The sequence below is a fragment of the Episyrphus balteatus genome, chromosome 2 (assembly GCF_945859705.1).
Source record: "Episyrphus balteatus chromosome 2, idEpiBalt1.1, whole genome shotgun sequence".
Lineage (NCBI taxonomy): Eukaryota > Metazoa > Arthropoda > Insecta > Diptera > Syrphidae > Episyrphus > Episyrphus balteatus.
The window spans coordinates 56,511,753-56,528,492 of NC_079135.1; the positions used below are offsets into that span (position 1 = coordinate 56,511,753).

The 16,740-nt window shown below is 32.7% G+C and overlaps 1 protein-coding gene across 2 annotated transcripts in view; it reads right to left on the reverse strand.

The window, feature by feature from the left end:
- Nucleotides 1-16,740, reverse strand: part of LOC129908330 (ras GTPase-activating protein raskol) — a 73,580-nt gene that overhangs the window by 38,476 nt on the left and 18,364 nt on the right. Inside the window, exon 3 of one of the 2 annotated variants that reach the window (XM_055984747.1) lies at nt 639-689. The exons of the other annotated variant lie outside the window; for it this stretch is intronic. Within the exon in view, the coding sequence (XP_055840722.1) occupies nt 639-689 (51 nt within the window). The remainder of the gene's footprint in view (nt 1-638; nt 690-16,740) is intronic. 2 annotated transcript variants of the gene reach the window in all.

The window sequence follows — 16,740 nt, forward strand, 5'->3', positions numbered from 1 at the left end:
TGTAATTAATTCTTGATTAGTTGTAAAAAAATCTTTCAAATCAAACGTAGTTTAGCAAAGATAAGGCCAGTTAAAGGACAAGAGAGCAAAAATCATAAAAACCGTGGTAACTCGAAAACGGGACGAAAACGAGAAAATTACCTCATAAGTTTTTCGACTTAAAATGACCTCAGGAATCCATGGTTTTCATTTGGGGCGGTGACTGTGGGACACCCTGTATACAAAAATTGTTCAAAAGTATGACTACGCGACGAAGTAAACAAAATGTTATTTTAGGAAGAGATATGTATACAAATCTGTTTGAGTATCTATTTAAATAAATTTTAGCAGATTAAAGGGCCGTTGCAATTAATATTCAAACACTTACCAATATATACATGCGCATATGCATAAGACAAAAATTCAAAAAATATTTAAATTTTATACCTCAATTGTTGTTAAATTCAATTTGAGGAACAAAATATATTCTGAACAAATTTTCCTGTTTATTTAACATTCAAAACTACGTAGAACTCGTTATTCATCCATAACTTTGTATCAAAATAAATATTGTTAATCCTTATTACTTTTCAAACACGATTTTTAACATGCGCATTTGTACTGCCACCATGATTTTTTTTGTTGTTTTTGCATTTTACCTTTCTCTTGTCCTCCTACATTTTGTTTTCTCAACACCGCAATTAACTCACCTGAAAATAAAAAAAAAAAAATAATTAGATATAAATTAACCACCCAAGCATGCTTATATACGTAAAAATATACACAAAAAATGGAAAAAGAATTTAAACAAACAATAAACATCCGGTTTATCAAGATGACATCATTTCGATTCGTTCGTTTCATACCATTTTTAAACTTAACTCTCAGACAGAACATGTTCTTGTGGTTTTCTTGTTAACTTTAATCACTTATCAATTAATTGTGATTGTGTTGCTTAACTAACACACGATACAAACAATTGCTCAAACAACCAACTTTTCTCAATATTACTTGAAGGTGATAAAATTTCAACTTATTTTCGCTTTAACGGTTCTTAGCTTTGAAATGATAAATGAAGGCAATGTTGTTATACAGTTCTATGATCAGTAGGTAATTTAAGCAGCGATTACCTACTGCAAATACAAACAAACGAAGAGAAACTTCAAATCCAATTTAAAAAATAAAAATAAAATCACAAGTCACATTAATGGTTGGCTTAATGACATATTAGATGATTCAGATACTATTGAATGGGTAAACGACCCAAAGGCACTTTGCACCTCAAGCATTCAAAAACTATCCACAAATTTTTTTGTGGTATGTTGCATTGAATTCAAATCAACTTTGATTCCAAAAATGAGATTGGACTCTTTTCCATTTATTGCAAAGAGTTATTCTTGGAAAAGCATTTGCAATTTTGTCTTACAGTGGATCGGTTGGAAAACAAAATTGCAAATTGGCTGATTTTTAATAAATATTGTGGCTTTCACAAGAATAGTGTAAAAGAGATAAGGGCAATCAAGGAACTGAAAAAAGAGCGAATTTCTTAGTCGAAACTACCGCGAGATATTATTTTTTAGGAGTACTCGTATGTTTATCTCTTCCCATGTATGTACCTATGTATGTAACTTCAAAAAGACTTAGGGCAATTCCATGGTAACTCACGTTACATTCACAAAAATTTCCAACACATAAATAATTTTTTTTTTCAATTTTAATGTAAATTGATACGAAATTACTATCCATGAATGGAGCATAACTATTACTTTCATAATTAACTAAAAAAATTGTCTTTATTTTTAACATTAGCTTGGGAAAAATAAAAGTTTGATGGTAACTCACGTTACAAAAATCGGACACGAATTTTAAGAGTCCGACAGTATGAAGTTTTTATGTGATAGTTAAGAATCTTAATTTGTTTTCAATGAAGATTCCATACATACATAATTACAAGCTTTTAATATGAGTGACAAAACCAAACATTTTTTCAATATTTCGAGGAAAAATTTTAAAATATTTAGGTAACTCACGTTACATTATTTTGGTAACTCATGTTACCTGCGATTTGTGGTTTCAAAAGTAAAGAAAAGATGCATTTTCACTCAAGTTTTTTTTAATCGAATAGTGTGTAACGAAGCTTGCTTAAATGTTAACTTATTTTAGCACTCACGAGGGGATATTGTCATCGTCACTATTAGACTCATCATATATTCAGTTTGCTTGTTTTTCCGTCATTTTCATGTGAAATTCTTCTGTTGTTGGCAAGCTTATGCTATAAAAATGCTTTAAGATTATTAAACTCCCTGAATTTGATGTCTATCCATAAGGGAATACCACAAAGAATCTTTTCTTGCAACTTGCATAAAGAGTTGCCGTAAAAAAGCCTGCATAATTTGTTCAAAATTCGTGTCCACTTTTTCATGGAATTACCCCTTATCATAATTTAGAAAAGGAGAAACTGCCCTAAACTCTCCGTTGCGACTGTCACGCTTATTTTTTTTTCAATCAACCTTGTCAAAAGTGAAGAAAGAAAAGCGTTTCTGCCATTACTCTTTCACGATAACGCTAAAATAATTTTAATGAAAAGTTAGCAAACATATCACCTCTTCTTTGGATTTTGGTGATGAATGAGATTCTCATCAAACTAAATAACAGCGGTGTCAAGGTTATAGCCTACGCAGACGATCTAGCTCTTCTAGCGACAGGTAAATACCTAACCACTGTAAGCGAACAATTTGAAAGCGCATTATCCAAGGTCGGTAACTGGACCAGGAGATGCGGTCTTAAAGTAAACCCCCTTAAAACAGAACTGGTACTTTTCACAAACAGAAAGAAAATTCCTAATTTTGCAGTACCAAAAATTGATGGCACCCCACTTAAGATTTCGGATAAAGCGAAATATCTAGGAGTGATCTTGGATAAAAAACTTAACTGGGGTCCAAACATTCAAGAAAGATATAAGAAAGCCACGTTTGCACTTTACTCATGTAATAGAATTCTTGGCAGAAACTGGGGACCAAATCCCAAAATAATCATGTGGATGTATACCTCCATTGTCAGACCCATTCTGACTTATAGCAGCTTAGTCTGGTGGCAAGCTCTGGAGAAATCCACGAACTTGAAGACCCTAACCAAAGTACAAAGAGCAGCATGCATTAGCACTACGGGGGTGATGAGGTCCACTCCAACCGCAGGTCTGGAAGCAATCCTTAATTTCACTCCCTTAGATCTATTTGTACAAGAATTAGCAGCAAACAGCGCCCTACGACTCAGTCAAACCAACATTTGGAATACTAGTCAAAACGGCCATACTACGATCCTTTCTAACTACGTTGGCAACAACGTAAGTACAGATTACATGACCCCTTACTTAGACTTCAACAAGTCTTTTAATGTCAGTTTCCCTAACAGACAAGATTGGGAAAACAGTGTACCTTTCTCAAATGAGTCGACTATCGCCATCTTTACTGATGGTTCGAAAATGAACACTGGGGTTGGTGCAGGTTTTTACTCAGAAAACCTTAACCTTGCCAGTTCCTTCAGGCTCCCCGATCACAGCAGTGTCTTCCAAGCCGAGATATTGGCAGTGAAAAATGCTGCTAAACAAATATCCATGATGGCGATATCACCTGCTGACATCACCTTTTTCATTGATAGCCAAGCGGCAATAAAAGCGATTTCTGCCAACTTAATCAAGTCAAAGCTTGTTTCTTGCTGTCGCGAAGAGCTTAGGGTTCTTGGTATGCAGCATAATGTAAGACTCTGCTGGGTTCCCGGCCACAGTGATGTGTTCGGCAACGAAAAAGCGGATGAGCTTGCAAGGGAGGGCTCAGTTCTTGATCCCTCTCTCATAGACCATAGCATCAGAATCCCACAATGTGAAATAAAGCGAAATATCGTCAACAAGATTTCTCAACAAACCAATGATAGATGGAACCTCCTAGAAACCTGCGGTCACACCAGGAAACTATGGCCGAACTTCGACAAGAAAAAATCAAATAAGATCTTACTACTCAGTAAGCCTTCCTTAAGATCCCTAATAGGCGTCTTAACGGGTCATAACCTACTAGGATACCAAACAGCGCCCTACGGGGCTTAGTACGGATGATCTATGCAGAGGCTGCGGTAATGAGGACGAACAGGAAAACACTGTTCACTTCCTCTGTCACTGCCCAGCACTCTGTCGCACTAGGAAAAAATTCTTAGGAAGTTACTTCTTTAATGAATTAGAACAACTATCGGAACTCTCAGGCAATAGCCTACTGAAATTTGTCAAGTCCTCTAAACGGCTTGAACAACCATAGCATTCATAGGTTAACACTTTTTCATGAAGTTACAATACTTCAGGGTATCACAAGGGATCTACATTGATCTAAGTGTGACGGTAACAAAATCAACTGTCAGCCCATATAACCTAACCTAACCTAACCTAGCAAACTATCAAATATTTTAAACTTATTTGCATCTGGTATATAAAATAAAAAGTTGACTGAGCGATCGATGTCAAGTTTTCCAACTATTTTCTCCACTGTTTGTCGGTTTTTGTTCCGTCCCAGACCAAATAAACGCTAATTAATGAAATTAATTTATGGAGTTGGGCAGAATTATTTTTCAATTATTTTTTGCTATAAATTTCAGACTCAGGAAACAAAATGTGTGAGATACATACTAATGACTCTTCCATAAATAAAAAGGTTTTTTCACATACGATTAGATTTTTGTATTCTTTAGATGAAAACTACATATTATTTTTTGTTATGTTAAATTTAAAGGTTATTGGCGTAACATAAGCAGTTTGCTATGTTAACTCAGTAATTATGTAGCTTAGTTAGTTTTTATTTTCAATATTTTAAAATCTTCTAAAATGAAAAAAACAAACATACATATATGTATGTTGGGCGTCGAAGTAACAGGGCTTGAAAAATTTTATATTTTTTTTTGTCCGTGGGTAGGTGTTGAAATCTTCAAAAGATTCTATGAGGACCGGAAAACGCGTGCTCATAGATATGTGGGACTCTTAACCACTAAAACCACCTCGTCCTCCCGATTGCAACTAAGTTCAGATGGAACTTATCTAGCAATTTATCTTTCTCGAAGTTAAGTTACGTGTTGTAGGTAACTTTCCGGTGAAAGTTCCTACTGATGATATTTAAAAATAAATAAATAACATTTGTTTTGAATTAAATCATTTAAGTAATGGTTTAAATTTTGTTATCAAAAGAAAAATATTTTAATCACTGCCGATATTTTGAAATAAAGGAATTAAATTGAAAAATTTCACTGTACCAAATCGGAAGGTTTAGTCCTTCGAAACGTCGTACTAAGTTTGTCTCATCGAGAATTTCTAGTATTGTTCTATTAGTATGTTCGACTTAGCGTTTTCTATGCTTTTGGGCAAAAGTTTTTATTTCTTCGCCAACCGTTTGGATTCCAAGATCCCTGTGAAGATCTTGTTTCTTATATACCACGGCGCATTTACAAATGATCTTAATAATTTATTTTCAAAAGTTTGTAATGTATTTAAATTTGTATCGCGGGTACAACCCCAAAGTTGAATGTCCAGACAGGCTTAAGTACTTGCTTGTAAACTAATAATTTGTTTTCAATACTAAGTCTTGAATGTTGTCCGAGCAACCAGTACATTTCTCTTAATTTCATTTTTAACTGATCACATTTATTTTTAACATGCGTTTTCCATTTTAACTTCGCGTCGAGAGTCATCCCGAGATATTTTGCCTCATTTGCAAATGGGACCTGAGTAGTATTAATAAAAACAGGTAGTCTATTTATTTTCTTATACGTAAAGTCCACGTGGACTGACTTAAATTCGTTAAGCGCCATGTTTGTGTCCATTCATTGACATTATTAAGAGCATTCTGCAATTTACTTGTCGATTCGTTAATTGTTTTGCCTACTGCAAGTATTGCGGTATCGTCAGCGAAAGTTGATACAATTGTGTTTTCAGTTTGAGGTATATCGCGTGTGAATAGAAGGTACAGAATGGGACCTAAAACACTACCTTGTGGTACCCCAGCCACTATTTCCCTAAAGTCTGAGTAATCATTTCCGTGTCTAACGCGATAAATTCTGTTCTCTAGATATTCTCTAAGAATAGTAAAGAGTCCTTCAGGTAGGACTTGTCTTAATTTAAATTTGAGACCCTCGTGCCATACTTTATCAAAAGCTTGAGACACATCTAAAAAGACCGCTGAACAAATTTTCTTTTCTTCAAGAGCTTTCTCAATGACATCGGTGATTCTATGCACTTGATCAATCGTCGAGTGCTTGCTTCTAAAACCGAATTGGTGTTCAGGTATAAGACCTTTTTCTTCTATTATTGGCTGAAGACGCTGTAAAAATATTCTCTCAAAAACCTTCGATACTACAGGAAGCAGTGAAATGGGTCTGTATGATTTCTTTTCGTGTGATGGTTTGCCAGGTTTCAATACCATTATTACTTCTGCCACTTTCCATTGATTTGGAATATATTCTAACAGGTTTATTAAACCTTTCCGTGGGAGCATTTTAGGAATTTCTGCAGTAATTAAGTCGTATCCTGGTGATTTTTTTTAACTTTAGCTTCTGGATTTCTTTTAATAATTCGGCGAGCGTAACATTTCTTGTGATGAAGCTTTCACTTGACGTTATATTCATATTTATACTATCATTCAATGCTTGCCCATTGAATGGTTTGAATGTTTCCTCTAGGTAATCAGCGAAAACGTTTGCTTTTTCTTTGTCGCTTCTTGCCCATTCATTTTGGCCTTTCATAATTGGAGGTGCTGGAAGCTTAGGTTTTTTCGTGGCTCTTATAGCTTTCCATAGAGAGTAGTAAGATTCTTTACCTGCCGTCAAATTATCAAGGTAATTTCTAGCTTCGCGGTTCTTAAAATCTGATATCATTTTTTTAAGCAAATTACTAAGGTGATTTAAATTAGCTTTGTGTTGAGGAGCACGAGTTTGCTGCCATTTCTTGCGAGCTTTTCGCTTTTCTGTAAGTACCTCTTTTACTTCTCGTGGATATTTAGTATCTTTAGAGCCTGATATTTCCATGATATTGTTCCATGCGGCTATTTGAACGATGTGCACGAAATTATCTACCGCTTCCTCAAGTTCAAGAGGCGTTTGTAGTGACACCCTTAATTCAACATTATCCTCAATATCTTTCTTGAAGCCTTCCCAGTTTGTTTTACCGTTTGTTAACCTAGGTGGTATTTCAATTTTAACAAGACTTTCGCTCATTGTGAAAATAACGGGAGATAGGTTAGAGAAAAGATTAAAGCATTCCGTTACTTTAATTCGATTTGACGGTATTCCCCTGACTATAAAAAAATCAATCAGGTCAGGTATTTTCGAAGTATCTGCCGGCCAATAAGTGGGTTTTCCAGTAGAATGAAAGTCACAATTATTCTGCATACCGGCTTCGTATAACGCTCGGCCCTTTTGAGATATGCATCTAGAGCTCCAAAACGTGTGTTTAGCGTTAAAATCGCCACCAATGATTAACGTTGGTCTAAGTGATTTAAGTAAGTTTGAAAATTCATTTGTATCGATTTTGTACCGCGGAGGGCAGTATATTAATGAGATATTCAATTCAACATGTTTAGTTATAACCTGCACACTTATAAGCTGCATCGATTCAAGTTCAAGCTTAAAGCCTATAGAGTGTTTGATACATTCTTTTATATATAATGATGCTCCGCCTCTTGCTTTGTTCGACGGATGCGTGGTAATCTAGAAAACCGTTTATATTGAAATTTGATTCTTTTTTAACATTGCTTTCTGATATAAAACAAATGTCAATATCTTGTTCCCGTATAACCATTTCTAGTTCTCCAAGTCTCTGCCATAATCCATTGGCATTCCACGTTCAAATTTTAAGGTTTTCCATAATGTTTTCTTGTATAGCGTTGGGGTCGAATAAAATCTTCAATTTTAGCTAGCCTATCACATATTCTATTGTTAAGTTGGACCTGATCCTCAAATTTGGACAAAATTAAAGCCGGGCAGTGTAGCTGCCGCTTCGGCGTATGAGTTTACACTACTTTTTTCTGGAGACGTCTTTGATGTAGATGGCGTAGCATTCTCTTTGCCGGTACTGGGTCTTAATGTATTTGCCCTTTTAGGTGTCTTAGAAATTGGTTTTTCTGTTTGCTTCGTTGGTTTTCTTTGTACGTGAGTTTTTTCGCGGCGTTTCTATAGATCTTTGGCTACTTCACAGCCTCTATAGCTTGCCGGGTGACTTCCATTGCAATTAATGCAATTCGCTATACTTTTGCTATTTCCGGTACAGTCTGCAGTTAAATGTTTTCCCGCGCATTTCACACACCTAGGCTCTTTTTTGCAATAGGTTTGCGTGTGGTTGAAACCTTGACAGCGTTTACACTGAGGTACTTGCTTTGTATGGTTTCTTAGAGGTTCGATCTTAACAACGAGGTTAAGTATTGTTTTAATTTTGTAGATTTCCTCTAGTTTTTCTGTTTTATCAAACGTGAGTATAAATAGTGGGAGGCCACGTTGTACCACGAGTCGTGATGTGCCTCGGGTATATACCAATCGTGTGGGTATTTATAAATGGGTATTTACCGGGTTTATACCGGGTATATACCCGCCGTTCGGGTAAATACCCGAACGGCGGGTATATACCCAAAATGAGGGTATTTACGATTTACAGACGAAAATGAAAAATCCCACTAGGGGGAGGAGTGATGTCAAGAAATATTTTTTGCATAAATTCCATTACATGCCCTTTAGAACGTTTTCAATCAATACTTGTATTTTTAATAAGCTTTTATTAGCTTCACTTGTAACAAACAAACTAACTAGCAATGTAATAAAACCGAAGAAGTTAATTTTGACCGACTTCCGATTATCGTATCAAGCTGAAACTTTGTACACATATGTAGTTCAGACGTCAACACAATATTTTGGTGGTCAGGGGAGGGGCGTGAGTGGGTCGAAACACCCCAAATCAATTTTAGCCTTCAACTTATTGTAACAAACGGAAGCTTAAAAACATTGAAACATTCCAAATCAATTAAATGGAAAAAAAATCATGGAGGCTTATACAACATACAATTTATGTAAGTCGAATACCTTCAATAATGATAAGAATAATGATAAGAATAAAAAGTAAAATATATAATTTTAAAAACAACGCTTTGTTCAAACTTATTAATAAAACTACACACAACCGCTCTACGCTTTTTGATCTAACCATTTGATATAAGTTAGCGCCTGATTATCCCGATAGCAACCAAAAGCACGTTTTTTTCTTGATTTTTCCATAAATTGCAAAAACAAACAATATTTTTTTTAAAAAACCCACTAGATTTTTGTATGAAATTTATTGAAGATTTCAAAACACTCCTTTTCTTGTGCAATCAGCGGATGCTGATTTATTGATCTAAAGCCAAAAAGGTCCTTTCCCGTTCTAAAATCGATATCTCAGCGTCGAAATCAAACTTTAAAAAAGAAAATTTAAGCTGGATAAACAAGTTATCCGATCCATATTGGGGTTAAGCTGGAAAGATTTTTTCCAAGTTTTTAGACCAAAAAAAAAAATAAAAAATTTCCAATTTTCTTTTTTTTGGATTTAATAGGATTGAGCCGAACATGTAGCTTGAAAAAAAAATCATTATGATTTCTCAAAACTAGAAACTTTGAGCTTTATCTTGTTTAAAATTTTGGAATTTTTCTTTTAATCCGTTAATTTTTTCCGCTAGTGTCTTTAATTAAATAAAACTTTTTTATAAATAGGGCCGTTTTCAAGCCGTTTCAATTTAAGCGGATTTAGCTTAAATTACTTTTTTCTTGCTCATAACGTCATAGCTCTGAAAATATCATTTAAAACTATACATCCGTTTTTGAAAAACAAACACTAATAAACGTGGGTGAACAAAAAAATTAATTGTTTTTTCCTCCAAAATTTAACACAACAAAATAACCTCAATCAAGAAGACCGAACAAGTGTGCCCCTGTCATGTTTATATAATATAAGGAGCCTATTTCAGAGCTTAATACACTGTTTACATCAGCTACATCAATGACTTTAAACATTAATTGCGGAGGCCTGTTGGACTTCACGAAGCATTTTTTGAACATTTACACTATTTAAACCATATAAGAAATATTTCCCGAATTTCAATCGGACTCAACTATTGGCTTTTGAGGTTGCTGATGTAGCTGATGTAGTTGATGTAGTAGCTCTGAAACAGGGCCCTGATGACAAACAATCGAATTTGTAGCGATTATAAGTAAATACCCGTTTTTACCCTCGTTTTGGTAAATACCCGGTATATACCCAGGGTATAAACCCACAAATGGTATATACCGGGTATTTGCCCATCACTAACCACGACTGTTTCTTTATCTTTTTGTTGTTTTTCCTTCTTGACGATGTTTTCATCATTTAAAATCTTGTAATTTTGTTCTTTAAGATCACTGATGACATCATTTTTTTGGCATGAGGAGATTAAGCCCCTCACCACGACGCGTAGAGGTCTTTCCGATTTGTTTTCCTATGTGTACCACTCTACTTTTTCTTTGTTTAGTCTTCGCGAAAGGAGACGATAGTTATCGGAGTCTTTTACACAAACTTTCCACTTGTTGTTATTAAACGAGATAACTTTAAAATTCGTCGGCGGTAACGCCTTTAAAATAGTTCGTAATTTATAATTTTGAAAAACAGAATAAATCCAGGATTTCAGGCTACTGATTATCTCTAAACTAAGACGTTCACGGGTTTTAATTGAATAAAACGTTGAATGGGTTATAAGAGAAGATAAAACCGCGGAGTGCTATTAAATGAGAGGGTCGAAATTGAATAGGGGTGCTAAAGCTCCCTTTTTGGTTTTTTCAATATATCTTGTAAACAAAGCATAATTTTGATAAATTAATTTTAAAACTTGTTGTAGAAAATCAAATTTAATATCGCAAAACAGTTCAAAAAAACATGAAAAAGTCAAGGAAAGCAATTTTTTGAGCTTTTTTGCTTTTTTAACGGTATTTTTTTTGGGGCTGAGATAGTCATATGCACTGCTCTAAATAAAAACAGAAGATTAAATTTCCTTCAAAATGCTGAACTCAAAAAGTTTTTTTCAATGAAAATTAACCGAAGAATGATGGTTCGAACCTATCTTTATTTTCCCATTTGTTGTTTTACTCAAGTAAAAAATAGACCACATCAAAATTTTTTGTTTTACTATGTATAACATTTTATTTATTTATTTATTTAGCTACAAAATATATTTTTAACCTATTTACAATTTTTCATTCAATTACATTTTTCAACAATATTTTTAGATTGTTTGAATTATTATTAAAATTTATATAATCGCTATAATTATTAAAATCGACACATGCTGCAAAGAAAGGTTTATGCTGACCATATACAGTTCTGTTAAATCTTAAATTTAAAAGTTCATAATTTCGAAAAGATCTACTTGGGACATTTATGTTGATTTTACACAATAATTCACTTGAATTAACTTTATTTTTCAATAAATTAAACACAAAAAGGACATTTAAAATTTTTCGAAGCGCAAACAGTAGATTCGATCCGATTTATATTTGAAGTTTAACGCGGACACCATACACTGCTGCAATATTCAAGCCCAGATCTTACAAGAGCACAGTATAAAGTTGTAAGTATTTGTTTTTTTGTTTTCGATTACTCAAACTCTTTTTTTAAAATAAATTATCTGTTTATTTCTTTCAAAATTTGGCTTTTGGGTGAAATTTCAAACCGAAAGTTTTAAGAACGGAATAAGTCCAACGTTTTTATACCTGTCTCCCATAAACCGATAGAAATAAAATTTTTATCTCATTCGACTCAAATCAACATAATCTTTATTTTATCTGAAGGTCACTCATCTGAAAACAGTAAAATATAGAGATTATTCACGTTTATGCGTTTTCCCAACAATTTTGAAAAATGGACTTATTTCGTTCTAAAAACTGACGATTTAAATAATCAATTCGTACGTTGACTTAAAAGCTTTGTTACAGCTATATTTTTGAATACAATTAGGTAAGGTTTGCCCTTTTCGTAAATTAATAAAAAAAAAAAACTTTAATTTTATTTGAAATCAAATAAGTTTTTCTTTACGTTATTGCACTCTTCAGATTTAAAGAATCAAAAACCTTAAATAGCCATTTTTTTGATGAGTCATAACATCCATAGAGAAACCACTCTTGCTCTTTCATTTAATTCTATACAAAAGCGAACAAAAACAAAAAAACAAATCAAGAAGAAGGGCATAAGATAGAGGAAGAAAGCACACACAAAAAAACAGATCTACTAAAGAAAAAAAAAAAAAACAAAACCTGTCATGTTAATGGAATTTGATTCCATTATTGAAACTATAGTACTAAAACAAGAAAACTAAAAGATGGATCTTAATTATCACTATACGGAACAAAAAATTCACTCAAAAGTTCGTTTTTTTTTTTTGTAAATTTAAGCAGCTCAACTAAAAAGTTATCGTGCAAATTTTTTTTTGCTGTGTCATTGTTCCTGCATAGGTAGGCATAGGTATAACGTTTAACAATTTTTAGTGCCGCATTTTCCATGTTTCATTCCCCGATCATTATCTTTGTTATAAGCGCTTGGTCACAAACACCAGCTGCTTCCGTTTTCATCACAGGGGATTATATTATTTTTATTTTTTTTTACTTCGTTTTTGATCCTTTCGTTATTCACACTACAAAAAATATAGTGTTCCCACTACGCTTTTGTTCTTTTTTCAGTTCGCAGTTAAAATACAATTGAAAATGTTGAATTTAAGATTAAAGTTTCCATGGGATACAAGCGTCATTTGTATCTGCAGATTTTATTTATATGTTCTCAAATAATTGTATGTAGGATTAAGAACATTAAAGATCTTAAGAGAGATATAATATGTAGATTAGGGTGTCCGTTATTTCCCAAAGTGATGTTTTCGGGGGAGACACCCCCGAAAATACAGGGAATTTAGCAAACAAAATTTTTGGAGGTCATTAACCAGTGCCTCAGGGTCATACTTTCCCCATACAAATTTGTATGGGAAATTTTTAACTCTTGCATAATTTTTTTTTCTCTCCAGTTAAATCATCTATTTTTAAAATGTTTGATAATTCTGGTTGGAAAACAGGTACTTTAAAAGATCAAATTCAAAATTTCCCGTCAAAAATTGATTTTATATTTTATTTCGGTTTTTGAAATTATTAGCTGTTTTCGTAGTTTTTGCTTTTACGTTTTATTTTATTTTTCTTAAAGTACCCCACCTATCACACAGTTTTAAATGCAGTTTTATTGGTTTTCAAATATTGCTTTCAAAAATGTGTGTATAAATCATTTTTATTTGAAATTTTTGCCGTTTTTATACGGTTAAATTTATTTTTCTCGAACTACGAATGGTTTGTTTAAAAATTATCCACCTAAGAAATGACATAAAAAAAATTGCAAACAATATACATATATATATAAAGACACAATAGGGTGTCCGTTATTTCCCAAAGTGATGTTTTCGGGGGAAACACCCCCCAGATCGAAAGTTTAGGACCTAAATAAATTGTAGATATATCTACTCAATAATATATTTTTAATAAATTATAATTTGTTGAAAAACATAAACGAATGTTAAATTAACTATGTGGATTTTAAATATTATAAAGCTGCTGCATACTCGTATACTTTAATCAAATAACTAATAGGTCTTATAAACTACAATGTCATTTAGAGGCAGAAGAGAGTAAAAATGTATAAAGCAATCAATCAGAAAACAACAAAACGTATGCTTAGGCTCGCTATAATATCGCAACAAGTACAAAAAATGATTCTCTAAGTTCTTACTTAAAAAATACAAATCCTACTTTCAGAAATTAATTTTATCTACATACACATTTTCATTTTCTTTTTCAGCTGTGAGAATTACAATAATTATCAGTATCAACTAATACACTCTTATCGAATGAACATCCAAGTAAAATATAGGGATAATATATTTAGGAGTATCAATGATATCTTTCCCTTCAAATTCACCCCCGTAATTAAGCTCGTTTTTTTACTTGCGATATACATAGGTACTATACAGGGTGTCCCAAAAGTAATGGATCAAACGAAATATGGTGATAGGCCTCCTTAAGGGCTCTCAGAATTTGGTAACTTGTTCATCCCAAATCCTTACGGTTTTCGATTTAATGCAATTCTTGTGAAATTTCGAAAAATCCCTACTTGGCAACAGTATTTTGCTTCCTGCGCCCATTATTGATTTTTGTTTTCTAAAATTCTTTTACAAAAACATTGCCAAATAATAAGGAACAATTAATTAATCAAAATATTTTTTATTCCATACGCCATTTCGCTGCAAATTAACTAACAGTTTCAAGTTTGATAAAAAATCAATTTTTAACTTTTATTTGAGAGCAACACGGCGACAAAAATTTCTACGGTGTGAGAATGGTTTATTATTTTAAAAAGTTGCCCTGCTATTCTAGTTTTCAAAAATGTATAAAAGTTTCCAAAGTTGCAGTTAGATCAGAAAATATTACAATTTGAATTCAACAAAACAGGGTTTTTCACAGCAAAAATACAAACAAAAATAGACGCTTTTGTTCAAAGAAAAATAAACAAATAACAGTTCGAGAAATGTGTTTATTTTTGGTTGTTTTTTGTTCTGAAAAACCCTGTTTTGTTGAATTCAAATTGTAATATTTTCTGATCTAACTGCAACTTTGGAAACTTTTATACATTTTTGAAAACTACAATAGCAGGGCAACTTTTTAAAATAATAAACCATTCTCACACCGTAGAAATTTTTGTCGATGTGTTGCTCTCAAACAAAAGTTAAAAATTGATTTTTTATCAAAATTGAAACTGTTAGTTAATTTGCAGCGAAAAGGCGTATGGAATAAAAAATATTTTGATTAATTAATTGTTCCTTATTATTTGGCAATGTTTTTGTAAAAGAATTTTAGAAGACAAAAATCAATAATGGGCGCAGGAAGCAAAATACTGTGTCCAAGTAGGGATTTTTCGAAATTTCACAAGAATTGCATTAAATCGAAAACCGTAAGGATTTGGGATGAACAAGTTACCAAATTCTGAGAGCCCTTAAGATCCCCTATCAGCATACTTCGTTTGATCCATTACTTATGGGACACCCTGTATATCAAGTTATGCATTCGTACAAAAAAAAAAAGTTGAGATAGCATTTTTCCATGACATTACGATGGTAGAGAATGCCAAAAAAGTGGGTCCCGGAAGTCCGTCTGTCTGTCCGTCTGTCAGTCTGTCTGTCTGTAAACGAAGCTACAGCTTAAACGGATGAACCGATTGATGTCAAACTTGGTATGTAGCATTATTTGGCGCCTCTCCAGAGGGGTTTTTGGAATTAATTTTTTTGGACCAAAAATAACGGTACTTGTCATATACCGATTTTAGTAAAATTGAAATTTCTCAAAAACGGCTCCAACGATTTTGTTTAAAAAATTCAAATGTTAGTTTTAAGACAAGGTCTATCTTTCAATAAAAAAAAAATTTTTTGAAAATCATTATTAACGGTACCTGCCATAGAACCGTTTTTTTCAAATCCGATTATCTCTGAAAGAGCTTATTCGATTTCAACGAAACTTTTTGTGAAGAAGCATTTATATAATTTAAATATAAACCAAAAACAAAATTTCAAAAAAAATAATTTTTGGATTTTTAAAAAAATGTTGAAAATTATTTTTTCAAAAATCAAATTTTCGAAAACGGGACATTGAATTTTTTTGAAATTTTTTTTTTAGATGTTGATTAGTGATTTTTACAAAATGGCATACCAATATTATTTTAAAACTTTTTTTCCAAAAAATTATTTATAAAAAATTTGATTTTTAAAAAACGGCTCTAACGATTTTGAAAATTTTTTTTCTAAAAATGCATGTTAATATATCAATCAAAATTGCATGCTTGTTTTGGAGGGCAATTTGATTTCAGATTTTATTTTATTTTCTTAAAAAACTAATTTTATTTTTTTTTTTTTTACCTATATAGTAGGTACCTACATTTTCCAAATTTCTATATAAAAAGTCTTAAAAATTTAAGCAACTTTAACTCTAAGAGCAAGTTCGTGCGACCCAGTCGTGCATTTTATTTTATTGTGTTTTATCCAATGTGTGAGGTCAAAAATAATAACTCTCCATACTTCCTAACAACAAAAATGGAGGTCACAATTTTTATATCTCCAGCACGAACAAAATTAAACAATTTCAATTATTGCTCTCCAATGGGTTACGATATTCACGAAACCAAAAATTGAGATATGAACTTGTATATGTTATTGTTAAACATGTTTTTTTTTATCTTTCAAACTAATGCAGTATTTCTTATATGGAATACCGCGTTAATAACGGTTTTCTTCTTTCAAGAGGAAATACGTGCTCACAAACTTTATTTTTCAATGTCATTGCTTGCAAATGTTTCATGTATAAAAAAAACATCTGTCGCCAACAAAAAATATAGATGTGGAGTAGTTCAATCTTCCCATACATCGTTGGAGCTTGTGATTTTTAGTGTTTGTTAGGCAACATGTGGTGACCAGATCACAAGATAACTCGCAAATATGATAGGGTAAGAAATCAAACACAAAGGAAAACCACACCATTATGTATTGTATACACACAATGCATGTACAGTAAAACCCGGTTAAGTACCTCACCTTAAATACCCCATTAAGATAGGCACTAAAGCGGGTAAGGTACTTACAAGAACCCGCTTAAGTGCTCATAGGCACTTAT